Genomic DNA, 20,455 nt, shown 5'->3' on the forward strand with positions numbered 1-20,455 from the left:
GGCATTTGCAGTCGTCAGGCATTGCCAAACGTCTTTCGTGGCTTAGTTTTTGGTTTTGTGAGCGAGTTTCGGCGCTTGGATTGTGTGAGAAATTCCCTTAATCAGCGCCAGTTGCACTGCACCAGACCACTAAAAATGGGCAAGAGTTGTCCAATGGATTTCTTGAAAATATCTTATTATCATTAGGCGTTGGTAGTCGTATCTCTCCATCTCGTGCTGAAAAGCAGGTTTCGTTTCCCAATTGAATTTCGTGTGATGGGGGTGAGTTGATCGATCGTGGTAGAAGTGTTTTCCTAGCACCCACAATTAATTTCCAATGATTTCACACGCCGCGCTGGCGACCTTGACTTTTACCCATTCGAAGGTCTATTGTAGTCATCATCATCAGCGGCGGCGGTAACGCTTCTTCATCTGAAAATTGTTTAATACATGACGAAAACAATGATCGAGTAATTATGTGCCTTATAAATGTCGGCTTCCCGTCTCCGTTAATGTTGTGATATGACAGTAAACGCATTTTTCTCGTAGCTTTTCCGTTTCCATTCTTTTGTCAGCCTTAATGGGCCTAATGCGGTAATTTATTAAATTAGTTTAGAAATGTTTTTTAATGCGCCTGCGAAGAGTCATCTTTTGTGCGGAGAATTGGATTACCTTTTTGATGGCATTACATCAGGGTCAGCGGGGGCTGACCTCTAACTGATCGGGTTTTAACCACAAGTGGTTTATTGCTTGTGGCTTAAATCAATGGAACATTAAACGTGTACTCTCAATTTTTGAATTTTGGGGGGCAATCATTAATACCTAGTGAACAGTGATTGAAAATTAATATGCCTTCCATTTACTGCTTATTTCTGTGCAGTTTTAAAGTTATTCAAGGGTTTTGACTTATGGGATTACATTCTAAAGGCCCAAAAAGGGTATACACAGCTATTAGGAAATAATTCCCATTTAAAGGGGGCACATCTATCAACCAACTTCATCCGAGTTAGCCAACTAGTTCAAGGCTGTGCAAGACTGCATCCTCCCGGCCAGTTCATTCATCACCTCGTTCCTCCCCAGCATCATTTGTCAATTGCAATTCTCTGCCGGTAACGAAACATCCCCCACCTTCCAACAACCAATGTAAAAATACTGGCAAACAGACCGCAAACATTTGGATAAACGCATTAAGTTCTCATTGTTCTGGTTTGGAGTTCGCTGCTCCCCGCCAAAAAAACAAAAAAAGAATAACTGAATTCTCTGCCATTGCACAAAAACAATACAGTTCGGTTTCGGGTTGTTCTCCTTTTTTATGACTTTGGACCGACTTGATTATTGTGCAAATAAAAATTCTAATGACGATTTCGGCAACAACAATGCAATTATGCAGAGCCAGAAGAGGAAGGTAATTAAAGGCAGAACAGCCGCCGAAGCGGCAGAAGTCGGAGGAATGATAATTATCGCGGCGCTGCAATCAACAATGAATATGCTAAACAGTCCAAGTTTCAAGTCGAACGGAGGAGAACATCCTATGGAGCCATTCCACATCCCACATGGCACATGCCACATCCGCCAGAAGCCGAAATACACAGAAAAATTACAACAAAAAAAAGAGAAAAAATTAAAAGAAGAGCTCCGCCATGATCTATCATCATCACCAGGCCAGTCTTTGTCTCGGATTTGCGCAACTCCACCCCTTCCTTCCTTGGCGGCACTCTCCAAACACCCAAATACCATACATCATCTAAGCCGAAAGCTAAAAGCTAAAAGGTTTCACTCCACCACAAATTGTGGCAAATTGTCGATGGGTTTTGTAATCAAACCATTGAATTGTTTTGCTTAACAGAGTGCAGAATCTGCCGCATATGGGTCAAAAGCGAATTTGACTTTGTTTTGCGAAATTGTTTTGTCACTTTGCGATTGAGTTGGGTGCATTTGGCCGCAGTTAAGTTACCCAATGTTGATTGATATTTTTCCCAGTTATTTGCCAGTCATTCGATCAAGTGACTTGATTTTAATAAATTTGCTTCTCTTTATTTGCAGATATTTGCCCAAGTGACAAATTCGCAAATTGCGATATAGGTAAATTGAAACTAGGTCACAAAGAGGTTCCAATAAAAACTGATGAAAAATAAGTTAGTAATTCATTTATTAATCACTAAGTAGATCTGGTCGTAGTTAAGAAATTGTTAAACAAAAATGAGATTTCCAAAATGAGATATAGCATAACTTAGTCATCGTCGAGAATTACAAAAAAAGGGACAAGAAAATTGAGTTGAATAAACGTTTGATGAGTGACTGCAGTCAAAAATAAAAAAAAACCATTTGCACTTTATGATTTTTAGGAATCCCAGACATTTCTGTCGGTTCCTTCAGTTGGCCCATCAGTTTCAGCGCTTTTCAGTTCTATTATAATTTACAACTACCATTAGTCAATCCAAAAAAAAAATTAGCTAGGAGAATGCCAAGAAATAGTGATTGAATTGCCATTTGATGTTGATCAAAATTATTCACCAGCAAAGTGACAAGAAATACTCAAAATTCAGCTCGCAACGAAGCGAAAAGAAGCTGAAATAGGAAAACCAATTACCACAACGTTGGCAAATGCTGTTGGAGATGATTGAAACCCATGGAAGATCCATTCAAAAACGTAAAAGAAACTGTCTAGAAGGCCAAAAGCATCTGAACCCAGCCTGATCGGATTGCAAAGTTCACAGTGGATGATGATGATGATGCCGATAGACAGCGCTTTGGGGGAAATTTCATGCAGAAAATGGCATGAGTAAAACGAGAGGAGATCACATTGCCCAGATACTAGAGTACTTATGAAGGAGCACGGCCAAATGCCAGTGGATGCATAACGAGGTGCGAACAGGGTCAGCTCTGGTAGCCTTTAGCCATAGCCGTAGTTGAACTCAATCGAACGGTTGGCCGGTTGGCCAACAGAATGTGGCCTAAAGCAGGTACGTAAATTGTCAGCAAAGTGCTTAAAAGTTGGCTGGTGAGCGAGGGGAAATAATGTTTCGATATATGATAGCAATGTAAAGATCTTCTATGCTTTCAACATAAACTGTTGTCGTTGAAGTATTCTCAACATTTTATAATCATAATACAAAGTGCATAAAACTAGCCCATCTCAAGTTATTTTCTTTGGAATGCCAGCAATTGTTTAATATTCAGCATACGTCATGTTGTCCGTTGCATCAGCTGGCCAGTCAAGTTGCTCGATGCTTTTAGTTTTTCCTTTATTTTGTATTATTTCCTATCTCGTCGGTTGCTTTGTGGTATTTGCCTGCTACCATTTCAATTGATTTTCGCTTTTATGCCTCGAAATTGGAGTAAAATTGGAGGCAAGGTCAGCTAGCTGCTCGATGGCATCGCTGGCCATCTGCACAATATGGATGATCATGGAGCGAGGATGATGACGTTGAGGTCTCACTCTCAGAACAAACAAGTTGTAATTGGGTCGACTTTTGTGTACTCGAGTCTCGTTTATGATTATAAACAACATCGGCACGAGAAGCCAAAGGCCTTACAAAATGGCCAAGTCATAAAAAACCTTTATCAAACGCTTCGCTGATCCGACAACTTCAATGATGTTTCTCTGTTTCCAGTTGTCTGTGCCCTGGGTTGTTGTTGGATCCCCCCATTTGTTGGGTTGTTCGCTTCGCGTTCGTGTGAACTGAGGAAGGACGACCTTTGGCTAGACTCCGATTTGAAGATGACACCTTCGACCGGAGTTATCCATTTCGTGATGTTATTGGGAATGACTCAGCCGGATGTTTGCTTCTTTACGGGCCCGATCGAATTGATTTCAGCTGTTTCATTTGAAGCCGTAGCTGCAATTTGCCTCTAAACGAGCTTGGCATTTGTTTACTTTATTTTAGTGCTCTGTTGTTTTCGGCAATGAAATGATCATAAATTGTTATTGTTCCATTGGCGTGGGATTGTATGGTGCAAGTATATTAGCTAATGACACACATAGATTTGGAGAGTTTAAAAACCAAACTAAAAAATTTAAATTGCCCGTTCAAATTCCTCTCTCCAATCATAAGTACAAAAACTGTTTATATAGATATTGTAATTTATGTTTGTATTATCAGACTTATACGAATTATTGAATGGCATCACATATTTTTAAATTCATGGAGCTATTAATTAGTTTACCCTGGCATCGTATAAATAAAAGAATCCTGGTGGCGGTTCATCCGAATATCACGGTCACGTACGCATCTTGATAATAGCCATGTTGGCCAGTTGCAGGATGCGATTGAAATCCACTTTGACGTGGGCACGCCAGAACTTACAGCGTCCCCAGATGACAGCCGGATAGTTCGGGCTCATGATGCCGTGAAAGATGCGCGCAATATTTCGTCCGCTAAATGTATTGTCCGGGTACATGTTTATTAGGGCATGAACGTCGTCTATGATGTTCTCATCCGGCACGTTACTTGGCTAATGGACAAAGAGGAAAGCAATGAAAGTAAGAAATTGAAGTGTGTTGCCAAGCAATTACCTCTATTTCCAGCTCCAGATCCTGTGGGTAGTCATTGGCAAAGTAGTTGCGCACGATAGCCTTTAGCTGCTCGCCCCGATCCTGCGGAAAATCCGCATTGCAGCACTGGCCGCAAGAGCTGTAGGCCACAGCAGCCAATCCATGGGCCACATATTGCAGCTGGATGAGCTGCGTACGCTCCTGTTTCACGGATCGGGTATAGAGAGTGTCCAGAGCGTTGTCGATCTCTGGTTCGGTAAAGTCGCCCGGCACCTTGATGCGGAATCCCAAATCATAGAAGCTCACCGTGATGGGCGATCGCTTGGGATATCCATTTACTATCGAAAGATTAATTTATAATTAAACGGATCCTTTTTTGAACGGATTACCATCTCACCTTTTACCCACTCCAGATCCTTCAGTTGGTACTTGACCACACCACTGTTCCAGCCAATTCCTGCCGCGATATCTGTGACCGAAAATTCTATGATGTTAGAGTCCTCCTTGAAAGTCTTATCCCTAATCTGCAAAGCAATAGCCATGGCCAATGGTGGACATTCCTTTGCAGCATGTCTGTGTAAGGGAAAACCAATAGCATTAAACACATACACAATACACATGTCTACAGGACTTACTTCAAGTACTTGGGCCCACCATACGAGATTACTTTAGCCATCACATATGCTGAGCTGAGCACACTGATGCACCACCGGGGATCAAGCTCCATGTAGCAGAGCAACGTGGATATGTTCTCCGCCGGGATGTCCAGCATCTCAACGGTTTTCTCCACGGAGAAGCCAATCTCGTGACCCGGACACATATGCACTCTGGGACCATCACCTTCAAGGGGAACCGGGAGGGCTGTCCTCTTGGAAGCCTCCTTGTCACAGCTACATGGCACGAAGATCTTTTGCAGCAGCTTACGTATGACATGCCGATCAATTGAGTTAGAATACACATGCCGACGCAGTTCACTCTGGTCGCCACCCTTTGCATCCAAGAAGAGGTGACAGTGGGAAGGCAGCCCGTCGCGTCCTGCTCGACCAATTTCCTGCACATAGCTCTCAAAGTTTCTTGGCATATTATAATGGATTACTGCGCGTATGTCCGGCTTATTGATGCCCATACCAAAGGCGATGGTGGCCACCACAATGCGCAGCTCATTGCTCATGAAGGCTTTCTGAACGGTTCGTCGCCTGGAAGCGGGCATTCCAGCGTGATAGGGCTCCGCCTGCCAATTCACACGTTTGCGTTTCTTTGTCTGATCCTGAGTTGGTTCCCTACGGTCCTGCACGCACGTTCTAATAAACCCAGCGATTCGCTCACACTCATCGCGACGCGTACAATAGATAATGATGGACTGGCAGGGCTCGAAGCTAGAATGATCAAAATGTATTTAAGTCTTCTTCAAGTTTCAAAGTTGGTGGTTCAAGTCTTACCGTTCGCTATTGAGCAGTTGGAGCAGCGCTGCATCTCGGTTCTCATCCTTGGAGACGGACAGCACTAGATTGTCAGGCAGTGGGATGTCGCTAATAACACCACGTTCTCCATCCGCTATGCCAAGGTGATTTATGATGCTAACTCGTGTTGGCAAAGTTGCCGTGGCTGTTAGCCCGAGCACTGTGCGCACACCGAGATTCTTTCTCAGCACCTTGCAAATCATTAGGTAGCTTGGTCGAAAGTTGTGACTCCACTGAGACACGCAATGCGCCTCATCAATACAAGCGAATGCAATGGGCGGCAGCTGGCGAAGAATAGCACCAAAGCCTGTGGCTCGTTCCCCGGCGACAACCGCCTCCGGAGAGACAAGAAGAATGTCAATCTCCCCATTGGCAATCATCTGCTGAATTTTCATACGCTGCGGCGCGGTCTGATTGGTGTGCAGGCAGTGAGCTCGCAGAAAGTGCGGCACGCCGGTCACCTGATCCTCCATAAGCGACACCAATGGCGAGATGACTAGCGTTATAGCTCCCACTTTACGGCTATACAAATAGGCGGGCAATTGGTAGCACAAAGACTTGCCGCTGCCCGTGCTAAGTGTAACTAGCGATGATAGTCCGGAGAGAGTGCGCATGATGGCGCGATCCTGACCTTTCCTGAAGTTGGTGTGCCCGAACATATGGAGTGCCTCCAGGACCTCTGGTGTCGTGTCTTGGACACTGCCATCCGGAAGGAGATCGTATAGGGGCTTCACACCACCGTGCTGGCTGCGATTCGAACTAGAGGCGGTGGTGTCCAGTCCTGCCTGCTTGAGGAACTCCTCCGGAATCTTGTGTCCGACGTATGTCTTAATAGGTGAAGGTGCTTTCTCTTGCGAGACCGGCTGGCTTAGAGAAGCTTCGACGGCCGCATCCAGGGCCTCGAAATCGAGGTCCATTTCATCGCTAGACCAATTCGGGTCTGGATGCTGCTGTCCCTCCTCATCTCCGCTGCTTTCTTGGTCATCTTCCTCTGACTCAATCAACTCATCGCCTTGCAGGATGGCTGCATTGGCCGCCTGGGGCAGCCGTGAGATGTTGCGACTGTGTGCCACCACAGCTCCCTGACTGGCCATTTCCTGAGCCTCGGCAAGCGTGGGAAACGGCGAGGGATCCTCTTCCAGCTGTGCCGAAAGTGGCAACAAGTTGTCTCCCTTCACCTTGCACTGCTGAGCGAAATGTCCGACTCCGCCGCACTGGAAGCACGTGAGCACTCCGCCATCACAGCCACCCATATCCATGTCCGGCCCACTCAAGGCTGCCACTCGTTTCTTATGCCGCCACTGTTGCTTCTTGTATTTGCTGAAGTTCACGGACTTTTTGCCCCGCACGAATTTTTTCTTTTGAATGTTTATGGTCACAAAGTTCTCGTTTAATTTACCAGCTGCTATGCGTTCCTCCAGCTTCTTTCGTGCTGCGGCTCTCTTTTCATCCACTCGAATGTTGGATCCTTCCGACGATCCTGGGTTAGGTCCAGTGGCGAAGGTTCTAATATAGCGCTGGGCGGTAGCATCAGCTTCTTCTAGATCCTGGACATTAATGCGGGGAACAGAGGTAATATCTCCCGCCTCCAAGGCCAACACGTATTTCAGATCTTCTGGATTCAATGGCTGGTGCTCATCCTCTTCTGGATCAGGAGCCGGCTCGAGGGCAATGGCTTTTTTAGAGTTCCTGGGCTTTTTCTCCGCCTTGGGTTTCTTTTCGGCCTTGACTCTGACTTTCTTTTCAGCTTTCGGTTTTGGTTCCGCTTTAGGCTTAGCGGTCTTTTGTTTTCCGGCGGCTTGCTTACGCTTTGCCTTATTATTCTTTTTAATTTCTGGTACATATGTAGCGTCCTGGTCTTCATCGGCAGAGAAATCTGGGTTCTCTCGCTCAAATGTTTCTGTCTCTGGTTCGACTTTGTTGGGAATTTCAACTGGGGCGGCTACTTCCACTGCTCCTGATGCTGTTGAAACAATTTTGCGACGTTTTGATAGTTGGCGATACTCCTGTGGTTCCTGCTCTTCTTCACTCTCAGCCACAACAGAGTCGGAATCCGAATCGGTTTCCTGCTCGAAAGGTCGAGGTTTATTTTTAGGAACGGCTGATTTTTGGCTGGTTGCAGGAGGTGTGTGATTAAGATGAGCTGGTTTCTGGTTCATGCTAGAATTCATATCTGTTTGCAGCTCCTGTGTGATTGCCATTTGTTCGGGCTTTGCCTGCAACACTTGTTCCTCCTTAAGAGTGGGTTTTAGTTTACTTAAATCAAGATTGGCCAGGCCAAAGTTTGTTTTCTTGGACGGACCACTGTTATTATTTGCTTCCGCAAAGGGCACATCTTCCTCAAGAGTGTTTTCCTTTGTATTCCGTTGAAGCCAGCCGTCGTCCACCACTGTTTTGATACTTTCCTTGCTGTGCTCATTGGCCAGCATTGGATTGTTAGCTATGGCTTGCTGCTTCTCCTTGTACTCCTTGGCTTTGCGTATGAGTATGGTCTCAAAGTCGACCAGTTCCTCGTGATGATCAGTAGGAACTGAGCTAAGTGATGTGTTGGAACTAGAGGTACTGACAGAACGGGAAAGCGGCTTTCGGGGGTTCCTTTTAGCAAATCCGCGCGAAGATTGGAATAACTTGGCACTCAAGCTGGGCTTAAGACTAGCGCCCGCTTTAGGTTGCTTTCCGAGTACCGGAGTGGATTTGGAGGCCTCTACGGCCTGTGGTGGAGCTGGTGGCTTCTTACTCACATTCATGCCCCAGGCATTTTGGTTGATTGGGAGCTCCTCCACCGCCTCGAACTTGCGAATGACATGGTTTTCATCGCGATTGACCAGATTGGTGAGTACTTGACGATTGGGCAGGTCGTTGAGATTTGAGAACGAGCCCTCCGCCGATTTTGGAATTTCCTCCAGGTTACCAGAGCTCTGTGGCCCTACCAGCGCAGATATATCCAGCGGTAGCTGGGGACCTTCATTAAGGCTGACGTCCTGGTCCAGCATGCTGACACCCAAATCACTGGCTTGTGACATCTCCAGAATATCGTATCCATCTTCGCTGAGAACATCGTTCAGCGTCTCTTCCAGAAAGGATGTCTTCAGCTTGTAGTACATTTTGTATGAGTCGCGAATCTCCTGACTGGCGTCCCTTATATCATACTGCAACAGTTCAACCAGTTAGCATACTTGTCATATCCGCATCCCAATCTCACCTTCGATGGAACACGGCCATTCTTCTTCTTGAAGTCCCTCTCCCACACCTTGACGCGCCACTTGTACTTTTGGTATTTCAGCTTGAACACCGAATCGTCCATGTCGGCGGCTATCTTTAATTGTTAATATTATGAGGAAACAAACATTGGAACCAGATTTCGCCAACCAATAAACCAACACAAGTGCAGCTGTTTTCGCTTAGCGCGCGCTTTTTCACCGTCCTTGCCAGACCAATGGCCATGTGGCAGAGTGGCCAGACTATCACACGCTGGGACAGTGGGCAAAAATACGATAATCTTCTTAGAAAAAATTAAGAATATTGGGGAAAAAAAAAAATCTTCCCATCTTCATAAAAGCAGCAAACTAACTTATTGTCAATTATAGGCAATAAAGGTCCAAGTAAACGTTACATTTTTATTGATATTGCTGCGCATTTTATACAATTTGTGTTCGTTCTTGTAGTAAAAAATATCGAAGCTTGGCCGTTGCAAAATGCAATTTTCACAATGATGCTATTTAGGTGTATGCTCGCAAAGTGCTTTCCTCGCTGGAATAACTGAAGATTACAGGTAATAGCTACGTAAATAGGAGCCAAGCAAAGCAGCCGCACGGCACTTCCAGCAGGGTGAAGAAAGCGGAGGAGGGGAACTGTGAAAGGCAGGGCGAGAATGTGAGCTTAGGTGACGAGGTGACTACATGAGTATCAGGGCAATCTCCTCCGGCTGCATCGATGGACAGCGCCAATTGTAGAGGTAGTACTGCAGGTTTCCATCCCCGGCGCCGAACTTTAGCGGCGCAAAGTACTTCTTGTTCTCCATGAGGTCGAGGGCATTGTACACGTCCATCTGGACATTCCGGGCCGAGATCAGTGCATCGTTCATCAGGTCCAGCCACGGGGTCTTTGTAGACACATTATAGAACGAATATGCGGCACGAACGGTCTTATGCACCGGATGGTGCATCACGGACGATGGCAGGCAGTAGTAGCTAGTCAGATCAGTGATGTTGCCCTTTTCGTCGGCAACCACGAAGCAATCGATAATACCTTCTTTGGGCGTAAACCAATGACGAAACTCTTCCTTGCTGAACACCGGGCTCAGCTGAAAGCGCTTTAGGTAGTCCTCCAAAAGCTTGTGGGCCTTGTCCATGTCCTTCGCCGTGATCCGGCGGTAGCCCTTTGTCTTGGGCTGATCGGGCAGCTTGTACAGCTTCATTGTCCGCTGCATGGTCATGTTGCGTGCGAGATGCGAGAAACGCACGTCTACCAGCTTCTTGGGATTGAGCGATCGATGCCAATAGCGACAGGTGGCCACCGGCGTGGGCAACACAACTCCAGCTGTATAGGCCGCCTGGAATATCCCCGTCAGATTGACGCGACGCGTTATCTCCCGAATCAGGACTGGAGCCACTCGTTTGCTGCGCAACTTCTTGTGGACGCATAGGAAGTTGATGTCCACAACCTTTAGCACCTTGTCGTACGACTTCAGCTTGCTGGGAATGGCTGAGATGAAGCCAACCAGTTTGCCGGACTTCTCCACACGAACGCCAACATGCCAATCGCGCTTCCAGCCAGGTGGCTGCAGCGACCACTTGAGAAACTCGGGCTGGTAATCGAAACGGAACATGGCATCATCGTCCTCCACATAGTTCTCGTTGAGCAGCGTGTACAGCTCCTTGAGATCATTGGCGTCGTTCAGGTCTAGTGTTACCCATTTGAAGCCGCCTGGCAGAGTGTATGGCAATGCTCTAATCTCACTAATTTCCTTGTTCGGTTCAATGCATTCGTTGGTGGTCACCTGCTCGTCCAGCTTGGTGACTGGTTGTGTGGACCAAAATGCAAACTTCTTGGCCATCTGACGGGTGCTGGCCATAGCATCGGAAACGGCTTGTAGCAAGGCTTGTTTGCCTGAAAGAAACGACGATGCATTGGATAGTAGTATAATATTTTTCGATTAGTTTAAACTGGAATGACTAATCTGCCCCAAAAAAGGCTTAAGGCAACACGACAGTAGGCTAGTTTCCCATGACAACAAATTTTCTCAATTTTGGGTTTTCAATCAAGCATCGATCAATGGAATCAACAAGGTTGATATCTTACGTTACATATATTTTATTCAGAATAAAAAACTACTATTATCTATGTATTTTATCAAAATCAAATATGAATTTATGATTCATGAGTTGTTTATTTTTCCGTTAGGACTAATCCTTGGAGTCATTGCACAGAAAATGAAAATTGAAAGAAGGCAATTTAGGTACATTAGTACAACATCACAGCAAGTTTAAGTTAGAGAGGTTGGACTGTAGTTCCCGACAAAACCTAACCTCATTTTTTCAGCCAAAGGAGGAGCCTCTAAATGACTTCACTGGCGTATCGAAAACTTACTTGCATTCGCAGACACTGAAGCCTCATTCTTGGCACCATCAGGCTGCTCCGCATCCTCGTTTCCTGCTGAACTCGTCGATGCCGTGTCCTGGATATTTAAGCCGGCAACAACCTTCTCGAGCATTGCCTCCGATGCGTCGGCCACCTCCTTGGCCTTCTGCTTTAGCTCTTGACCCGAAAGGTCCTCTGCGTTCTCGTTCGGCATGTTTTGCACTCTTTTTCTTTTTTGAACAGTAAAGCAAATTAAAATTGCAATGAAATCGCAAAACTACAAGCAGAGCAGCTGATTTTTTTTTTTCCCGATACCTATCGATGTTTTTCAACAAATCGAAAGTGGCTGGAGAATTTGTGTTACCAGAGGCTGGCGAGTTGAAAAGCTTGCGGCGCGGACCGCTTGGCAGTTTAAAGTATGTTGTTTTCTAAAACTATATTTAAAGTTCAATAAAACAAGGATATTAATAAAATGAGGGGATTTTATTGTTTAAAACTTTTTAGTCCAAAAGAACCTGTATATATTCTGTTAATGAGAAGCATTCCATTTTATTTGGACAACTTTTACTTGTTCTGCAAGATGTTCTATCCAATTTACAAGCACTAATTTATTCTTCTTCCTATGAAAAAAAGCAAATCAATTATTAGATTTATATAAAATACGGTCCAGTAGAAACAAGCCTAAGACTCCATCAGTAGAGTCCATGTGCTTCGCTTCAGGACGAGCAGAACGAAAATGACAATTCCAAACGCGCTGTGAAAATAATCGGATATTATCCCGACCCATTTCCAGAAGATGTAGAATCGTGCAGAAAACGGAATGACATTAAATATCCAAGTAAGGCCCATCACGATGGAGAGCCGCAGGAACTGTAGGTAACTGTGTGGATAAGGTGGCAAGGATAACTAGTTTACCAAGGTCCAAGGTCTTATCATGACTCACGTCTGGCTGTCGAAGTTGATGCAGCCAATCCTTTCCTCCTCCTCATTTGTGAACTTCTTTATATTCCCCTTCACTTTCCAAATGTAAATGGCTGTCAGGGTGAACATGGTGACATTAAAAGTACTCAGGACCAGCGACGGTCCACTTATATAGATCCAGACGGATGAGTGCCAATCTGATATTGAAAAGCAGTACGTTACCTTGGTAACGATTTGAAAGCGGTCGCTTTGAAAGTTTACCTTTGACCGAGCACCGAATAAAACCGACCAGGGGCAACCAGTTCCATTGACTGGGATCGTTTTCCCAAATATGATTAACCAGATAAATACTTCCCGTCATGATAGAGGCTGTGCTCCAGACGAAGACGTTGTACCGCAGGAACCGATAGGTAATTTCAACTCTATTGAGGGACGTCAAGACTTTCCACGTATGGTAGCTGATGACAGAGAGCCAGAGATTGGCAGCCATCAGTAAAAAGTACAAGCTGTAACCTGCAAGAAGTCACCGATAGAACATTTAAAACTTCCAGATATATCTCCAATTCGAACTAACCAGCTGGAGAGCAGATGGCATTTATTAGTTTTAAACGATCTAGTACTGTGATCAAGTCCTGGATAAACCTCGAAAATAGACAGCATATAATGCACTTGCCAGTCACATTTCGCAGCTTCTTAATGTACAGATATACGGCGATTGTCAGAACATTGCATATTGATGAAACAATTAGAACTGCAACAGAAAATATAAGAAATATAAAACCTGTTTATTATATTTAAAAACTTGCAAAGGGCACACAGAATGCAGTTAGCAGTTTGCAAACCAATAAAGATGTTATTTCCGTCTCCATACGACTGTCTATAGCTATGTGACCGATATTGATGCCTATTGTTATGAATAATAATTTCATTACTCTCCAAGTATCCAGGTAATAAGTCGGTCCTGCAGCGGTGTACTATTAGCCACATGGACTTTGGAAAATCCGAATTAAAGTTGTGCCGGTATAAGCAGTACTCATGTTTTTTCAAGACTAGATCTACGGTAACCCAAAATGTACCATCCTGAAACCAAACTATAAGTCCAAATTTATTGAAATTTTGAATTCTAACCTGTTCTAAGAAATAGTAGAAGTCGCTGATGAAAATCATTTCATCACAATCCCAGAACTCATCTCTGATAATAGCCATATCGGTGAGTGGTACTCGTTCCTCTCCGTCCATGGATGTGAGGTATATATAGGGTTCGAACCGGGCGAGCTCCTCTTTGAGACCATCCTCGCATTTTCCGTTGGGCAAAAAATTCTTGGCTGGGCAGCAGATTGGAATACAGGGCCGCACGCTGCAAACACAGGCCCTTAAATGCTTTTTAACCGGCCTAATGAATCCGTCCCCAAAATCCATGAATTCGTAGTATCCAGTTAAGCTGGCAGGAATTAGGATATCATCATATAAATACGAATCGTTTTGTCTTTCAATGTATGAGATATCGACCGTGTCGAAGTAGTTGCAGCCGGGAATATCTGCCTTTGAATTGTCCGCAAAAATTAAAAGCAGAATTGTACAGAAAACCTCCGAAGGAAGCTTCATGCTGAGCACTACAACACTTGGAACTAAGAACTTTGCTCGACTGGCGATCGATGCTCATCGTTGGCAGTTTAAATAGCCTTAAATAGCCGGTTGGCAAACACTTTCTTAGGGAAGTAGTCCCTGATGACCAACTTAAAAAAGCCCTTAAACACATTTTGCTAATTTTTCTAAACTAATTTTTCGGCAATTATCGACCCTTTATCGTTAAAAAGAAAAATATATTCGTCTCTGGGGAAAATCGCCAACAAAAGTTTGTAATGCATTATTACAATAGGATAGAAAGAAATTCAATTATTTTGTAATCCAAAATCAAAATGTTCGCCTGTTAATGCCATTAATGTAGATTTTAAAATTAGGCGGCAGCTTTTCCCTTGCGTTAGACTATTATTCCATTTAGAGATTCCGTTTGAGCCACCTGGCCACTCTGACACCTCCTGATAACGCAATTGTATTGTTTATATAGTTTCCAAAGCCGAACGAGAATGCAATGTGGCGATATCAGTTGCTGATAAGCACTGGAACCCCGCAGCACACAACCCACAAACGACGATGACTGCCACAAAGAAGCGCCTGAAGATCGTAGCAGCCATCTCGCTGCTCCTCCTGCTCCTGGTCTACGTTTACCGAATGGCCAGCTTCTGCCCAAGCGGAAAGGCCGCCCTTTCCGTTCCCGGCGGCGAGGAGGTTCAGGCCAAATGGCCGCCCACGGAGAGTCCGCTACAAAGGAGCCTTCAGATGGCGTACGAGGAGCAGAGCTCTCTTATTCGAGAACAAAAGGCCGAACTCCAGCGCACAAGAGAGCATTTGGCCAGATTGGAGGAACAAGTTCGTAGCCTCCAGACCAGCACACCGCGCAAGTATCCGAAGGTTAAATACCTGAACTATAAGAATCGCAAACGCATACTAATTACCGGAGGAGCTGGCTTCGTGGGCTCCCACTTGGTCGACGATCTGATGGTCCAGGGGCACGAGGTCATCGTGGTGGACAATTTCTTTACGGGACGCAAGCGAAATGTCGAGCACTGGCTGGGGCACGAGAACTTCGAGCTCATCCACCACGACATAGTGAATCCGCTTTTCATCGAGATCGATGAGATCTACCACTTGGCATCGCCAGCCTCGCCACCGCACTACATGTACAATCCGGTGAAGACCATCAAGACCAACACCATGGGCACCATCAATGTACTGGGTAAGTATTTATAATCTCAATCAAAGAATATAAGGAACGAATAACGAATATATCTTTTTTGAAAGGTCTGGCCAAGCGCGTTATGGCCAAGGTTTTGATAGCCAGCACTTCCGAAGTGTACGGCGATCCCACGGTGCATCCTCAGCCGGAAACCTACTGGGGCCATGTAAACCCTATTGGACCGAGGGCCTGTTATGACGAGGGAAAGCGTGTCTCCGAGACGCTGAGCTATGCGTATGCCAAGCAGGTAATACCTATTGTATATTTATACAATATATAAACATTTTTTGAGAGCCACATTCCTAAGCCAGATCGAAAAAAACATTAAACTAGCTGAGATCCAGAAATGTGGCAGATTTTTCCTGTTTCGATAGCTAGTTGAGCATTAAATGATCTCAATTGGAATGCCATTAATTGACGTTCCGCTCGGTTGGCTGACGCGAGATAAGATTTCCAAGCACAAGCACTGACCACCACATTTTTTGATCTTGGCCAGCGATTAGGCAGTCAAATTAATTGCTCTCTAAATGTATCTGTATCGACAGGAGAAGGTGCAAGTGCGAGTGGCGCGCATCTTTAACACTTATGGACCCAGGATGCATATGAACGATGGACGAGTAGTGTCGAACTTTATACTTCAGGCGCTGAGGAATGAAACCATTACGGTGTATGGGAATGGCAAACAAACTCGCTCCTTTCAGTATGTTTCGGATCTGGTGGACGGAATGATAGCCCTAATGGCATCAAACTACACACAACCGGTGAATTTAGGCAATCCCGTGGAGCAGACAATCGGCGAATTTGCGGAGATCATCAAGCAACTGGTCGGCGGGCCCAGTGTGATAAAGCAATCGAAGGCCATGGAAGATGATCCGCAGCGCAGAAAACCGGACATAACTCGAGCCCGCCAGTTGCTCCACTGGGAGCCAAAGGTTCCCTTAGAGACTGGACTCCAGCGGACCATCTCCTACTTCCGCAACGAATTGGCGCGTAGCGACCGCTTTCAGGAAAGCTCCAACAAGTACTTTGATACACATACACCGTAGCATTAATTGGGTCTAGCTCTAATTGGTGATGATGGAACGTCTCTAGTCTGCAAATGTAAATATGACCATCGTTAGCACTAATTGTAAGCCCTTAGGACCGCAGAATACCTTTGTCATGGTTCATTTTTTGAAGTTTTGCGATATATCAGCCTATGTACGGATTAGGGAATAGTGATGTATAAATGCGATCAAATGCACTGAATTCTAGAAAACTAATTTGAATTTGAAAGAATACAGAAGTTAAGGAGTATGGAAACATCAGATACAAAATGTTTATTATTCACGCACGCACAGTGCTATCCTTTTGACCGCATGTGTACCACATAGACACAGAATCACTGGATTACATGACATTTAGAAACAGTATAATCCATTGTATTATAACTTCAATCGTATTTCAAAAGAACCCACAAATTCCCATTAGAATCATTAGAAGTTTGGGGCATATACATATATCAGAACCAGTGAGAATTGAACAAATTAATGAAGATCTGTGACTCACAAATTTAGACACATAACACCTATCTGCGCCTTTAACCAGTGTAAGCACACGCCGATTCTAGAAGATAAGTAGGATTTCCCAGTTGCTGTAGTTGGTAGACCATTAAAAAAGAGATTTTTTTCTGCGAACTAATCTTACCCGACAAGTATTTTACTATTTATATACATGGCTTATCCTACGCTTAATCTACTCTAGTATACATCCATATATACCTAAGACTATATTTGCACCTTTGCTTATCAGCTAGATCAACTAGATTGGGCGCCCGAATAATCCTTTTCACCTGGCCAGCGGCTCGAGCATCTCGAGGAACAGTTTCTTCATGGTAATGACTTCATCGCGTGCGATTCCACGCCAAAATCTTCGCAGGATATCATCCGCCTGCCGCAGCGAAGGCAGCAGGAGCAGTAATTGTTGCTGATGCGACACGGCCGACGAATGACGGAGCAAGTAGACCACATCGTTTAGAGAATTGAGAATCGTATCACGAAATGCGCGCAGGGAACTCTGATCATCCAGCAGAATGTCGCAGTTGGCCAGCAGGAGCGCCTTTAGCAAGTAGTACTCCTCCCTCCGGGGCGATATTCTTTCCATGCGCTGTGCAATCTGGACGCAGTGGTAGTAGAACTCCGTATAACCGCACTCCTTGGCCAAATGCTCATCCATCCAGACATCCGTGGCGAAGCAGAGCTTGCCATTGAACGGAAGTGAGCGGAAGGTCAGCTGGAGCGTCAGGATCTCTGCCCACGACACCTGGAGCAGCTTCATCTGGTCGTTAAGTGGCAGATCTATAAAGCCAGGTATCTGCTTGGCCCAGCCTATGACGCTGACCAGTTCCTTGTCGTAAATATCACTAAGGACGCTTAGTATCTCATTGGGATCATTGTTATTGTTGTTTTGGAAAATGCAAGTCCCATTGGGCGTAACTCCAACGCTGGACTCCAGTTTTATGCTGCCCGAGGAGGATGAGGCCTCATCATTAGTTATGCTAGTCGTGTGCACTTGCGGTGGCGGCGTTTGGACGCTCAAGGCATCCGGCTCATAGGAATTAAGCACCTCAAGGATCTTGACATCGCACAGCGAGGTGGTGTTGGATTGGTAGAGCAGCTGCATAGTCTGGTAAGAGTTTGATACAGGATTCCTTCGGTACTTCTGCCGTCCTCCACGAACTCGATCCAAACGCACACCCTCCTGAAAAGTCAAAGCAATTAGAGTTTAGGAACTTCAACTCGAGACTATGAAATTACCTTGAGCATGCCCATTAGTAGACATTTCTGGAAGCGACACGCTTGGCAGGCCTTGCGTCTCCGCTTGTTAATCTCACACTCGTTGTTCGCCGGACACGTGTACTCTATGTTGCCTTGGATGGTGCGTTTAAAGAACGCTTTGCAAGCCTCACAGCTCGCCACACCATAGTGGAATCCACTGGCCACATCGCCACAAACCAAACACAATCGACGAAGCTCGTCCCTGACGGATCCCGATCCAGTTCCGGCACTCGCATTGTTCGCATTTCCACCACTCGTACCACCACCTCCGCCATTGCCGCCACTTGTACCACTTCCCTTCAAACTATCGCCATCATTGCTTAAGGATACATTGTGCAAATCGCAGGATAGTGAGGTCGTCGAGCTGCAGAGCTGCCTTTCCGGCGAAACCGAGGGCGAGGATTTCAGGCCGTTTGTGCCACTCTGCGTGGCCGTTGACTTGGAGCTGGGACTGAAGCAGGAGGCCGATGGAGTGTCCACCTCCTGTTTGATGTGCAAGATGCTGACGCCGTCGGACATGTTCGTGCCTTGGCTGGGCGAGAAAAAAAAGAGTTGCGGATAAGATAAGCAATATGTTTGAACAAGTTAAATCCTTTGATTTGAACTTCAAGAAGGTGATTGATTAGAAAGAGGATTCGAGATACAAGGCTAAGGATAAATGATATTATACCATATGAGGATAAACCTAAAATGCGGCGAGGAATGAACAAGTAAAGAGTTGAAATGTGGGAAAAACGTTTAATTTCGCCAAATCACCGCGATAAAGATCGCTTTACTTTAATGTCAAATAGAACGCGATGCACAGTGGTAAACATTGAACCTAAAATCGGGTACTTCACAATGCCAACGCTGTTATCTGTACTTATGAATGAGTAGTCCCAGTGAAGCCCACAGTGCTGGGCCAGTCGCACGAAACCTGGTCACGGAATTCTTAATGAATGCAAAATGTAATTGTAATTAAGCCGCGCAAAAACCAAAACAAACGGCGGTCCGCCCAGTGCAATTCGAATGCGATCCCCGATCCACAAGTGAACGTATGCAAGCTCGATAGCTTACCCTTCTCCCGCATAGAACTTCATCGGTGGTCGTGGAAAAGTACGGGACAGAAATGAACTAAAAACCGAACCGCGCGCCGTGAGTGCGATAACAGCACTGTGCGTGGAGTACCTTCCAGCTGAAGGTACTACAAATCACGACGCACAGTGCTGACATTGATTAGGCAAAAGCGAAGTAAATTAAAATCGGAAAGGGACAGTGGTGGAAGCGAAGCTTAAATACCCTACCAATAGGCAACCAATTGGAATGGCAGCACTCTGACCTCATTATCAGCTAGGCACTGAACACGAGTCTATATTTAGACTAGTCATATACAATATACATAATCTGTCTGTCTGGAAATGGTCAAATATCCTTACTACCGTATAGTTCCTACAACTCGTGGGTTGCTGCACCCAGACAACTCTGTGGCAGGGTATAAAACGCTGGCAAAGACAATGGGGGGCAGTAGTGGTGTAGTAAGTAGACGGCGGACGACATCGGCCAGGTTGCAGATGAAAGATAAGCAGCACTAAGCACTCTGCTCTTATCAGCCCGAGGGAAGCCAAAGCCAGGAGATTGTGATTGCGGCCCAAGGTGGGCCTGTCCGCCTCTGTTTACATACTTACATAAAATCGTTCTGAGGATCTTTTGTGTAATCAGCTCCACTGTAACAACGTCAATACATATCGGCCTCCTCGACCGTTTGCATGTAGTACTTGTTTTGGTCCGAGTTGAGCACCTTCTTGTTATTGCTTCTGTATTCGTTTCTCTGCATTTTTCGATGCTCGAGTCTTTATTGTTTATTCACTGGTCATTATTGCTGGGCATCGTGGCTTTTGGCGACCATCGGGGATTCAGTTGCACTTTCTATGAGAATGCAGACAGCATCTGCATCGATTTTGTGCGTCTGGATTGGGATTTGGATTTGGCACTCGGGCAAGGCACGAAACGTCACTCTGCGCGGATACGAGTCACATTGTTTGGGGGCTCTTTAGTGTGAGCATGCTGTTCTCGCTGGTTTTCGCGCAGATATTTGCATATTGGAAAGATTGAAATGTAATTTTTATTTTCTTTTTTGGTGAACCAGACCTGACCAGGGCTGGCAAACACTGAACACCTTCGGGGAGCCAGGGATGGTGCTGGCTCGTGCTCACGACTCGGTGGTTCGCTTTTCGGAACTATAACACTGCCAAAATTAATTTACAGACTTATTTATTTTTACAAATAAAAATTACAATAATTTATATACTCATTTACATAATGTTGTACTCTAAAATAACTAACAATGTCATATAGTTTTATTAGTTTCATGGTAGCTGCTTATCCTTAATGCAAGTGAATGATTTCTAAAGTTAGTCAAATTCGGAGT

General features: G+C 45.2%; 5 protein-coding genes across 7 annotated transcripts; 1 reads left to right on the forward strand and 4 right to left on the reverse strand.

Moving 5' to 3' along the window:
* Positions 1-4,045: 4,045 nt before the first annotated feature.
* LOC117140131 (ATP-dependent DNA helicase Q4) lies at positions 4,046-9,343 on the reverse strand. Its single transcript, XM_033302895.1, has 6 exons — positions 9,137-9,343; positions 5,914-9,083; positions 5,110-5,850; positions 4,872-5,047; positions 4,496-4,812; positions 4,046-4,434 (listed from the first exon to the last, which is right to left on the reverse strand). Exons 1-6 carry the CDS (start codon positions 9,236-9,238, stop codon positions 4,201-4,203), a joined length of 4,740 nt encoding a protein of 1,579 aa, XP_033158786.1. The 5' UTR covers positions 9,239-9,343; the 3' UTR covers positions 4,046-4,200.
* A 182-nt stretch (positions 9,344-9,525) lies between these two features.
* On the reverse strand, positions 9,526-11,838 carry LOC117140910 (glycylpeptide N-tetradecanoyltransferase). The gene is made up of 2 exons (XM_033304084.1): positions 11,524-11,838; positions 9,526-11,043 (listed from the first exon to the last, which is right to left on the reverse strand). The coding sequence occupies exons 1-2, from the start codon at positions 11,726-11,728 to the stop codon at positions 9,830-9,832; spliced, it is 1,419 nt and encodes a 472-aa protein (XP_033159975.1). The 5' UTR covers positions 11,729-11,838; the 3' UTR covers positions 9,526-9,829.
* A 351-nt stretch (positions 11,839-12,189) lies between these two features.
* LOC117141600 (probable G-protein coupled receptor Mth-like 7) lies at positions 12,190-14,040 on the reverse strand. 2 transcript variants are annotated; one of them, XM_033305116.1, is made up of 6 exons: positions 13,564-14,040; positions 13,368-13,515; positions 13,010-13,186; positions 12,697-12,948; positions 12,458-12,632; positions 12,190-12,394 (listed from the first exon to the last, which is right to left on the reverse strand). In XM_033305116.1, the coding sequence occupies exons 1-6, from the start codon at positions 14,038-14,040 to the stop codon at positions 12,196-12,198; spliced, it is 1,428 nt and encodes a 475-aa protein (XP_033161007.1). In that variant the 3' UTR covers positions 12,190-12,195. The 2 variants fall into 2 exon arrangements, with proteins under 2 accessions (XP_033161007.1, XP_033161006.1); XM_033305115.1 differs by having other exon boundaries at positions 13,368-14,040.
* A 416-nt stretch (positions 14,041-14,456) lies between these two features.
* LOC117139175 (UDP-glucuronic acid decarboxylase 1) lies at positions 14,457-16,917 on the forward strand. Its single transcript, XM_033301338.1, has 3 exons — positions 14,457-15,232; positions 15,298-15,479; positions 15,778-16,917. The coding sequence occupies exons 1-3, from the start codon at positions 14,590-14,592 to the stop codon at positions 16,276-16,278; spliced, it is 1,326 nt and encodes a 441-aa protein (XP_033157229.1). The 5' UTR covers positions 14,457-14,589; the 3' UTR covers positions 16,279-16,917.
* LOC117139174 (steroid hormone receptor ERR2) lies at positions 16,591-20,195 on the reverse strand. Of its 2 annotated transcripts, none has more exons than XM_033301337.1 (3): positions 19,713-20,195; positions 18,028-18,580; positions 16,591-17,971 (listed from the first exon to the last, which is right to left on the reverse strand). In XM_033301337.1, the coding sequence occupies exons 2-3, from the start codon at positions 18,565-18,567 to the stop codon at positions 17,060-17,062; spliced, it is 1,452 nt and encodes a 483-aa protein (XP_033157228.1). In that variant the 5' UTR covers positions 18,568-18,580; positions 19,713-20,195; the 3' UTR covers positions 16,591-17,059. The 2 variants fall into 2 exon arrangements, with proteins under 2 accessions (XP_033157228.1, XP_033157227.1); XM_033301336.1 differs by lacking the exon at positions 19,713-20,195 and adding an exon at positions 19,105-19,191.
* Between the last annotated feature and the right edge of the window lie 260 nt (positions 20,196-20,455).

Source organism: Drosophila mauritiana, chromosome 3L, assembly GCF_004382145.1.
Source record: "Drosophila mauritiana strain mau12 chromosome 3L, ASM438214v1, whole genome shotgun sequence".
NCBI classification, from domain to species: domain Eukaryota; kingdom Metazoa; phylum Arthropoda; class Insecta; order Diptera; family Drosophilidae; genus Drosophila; species Drosophila mauritiana.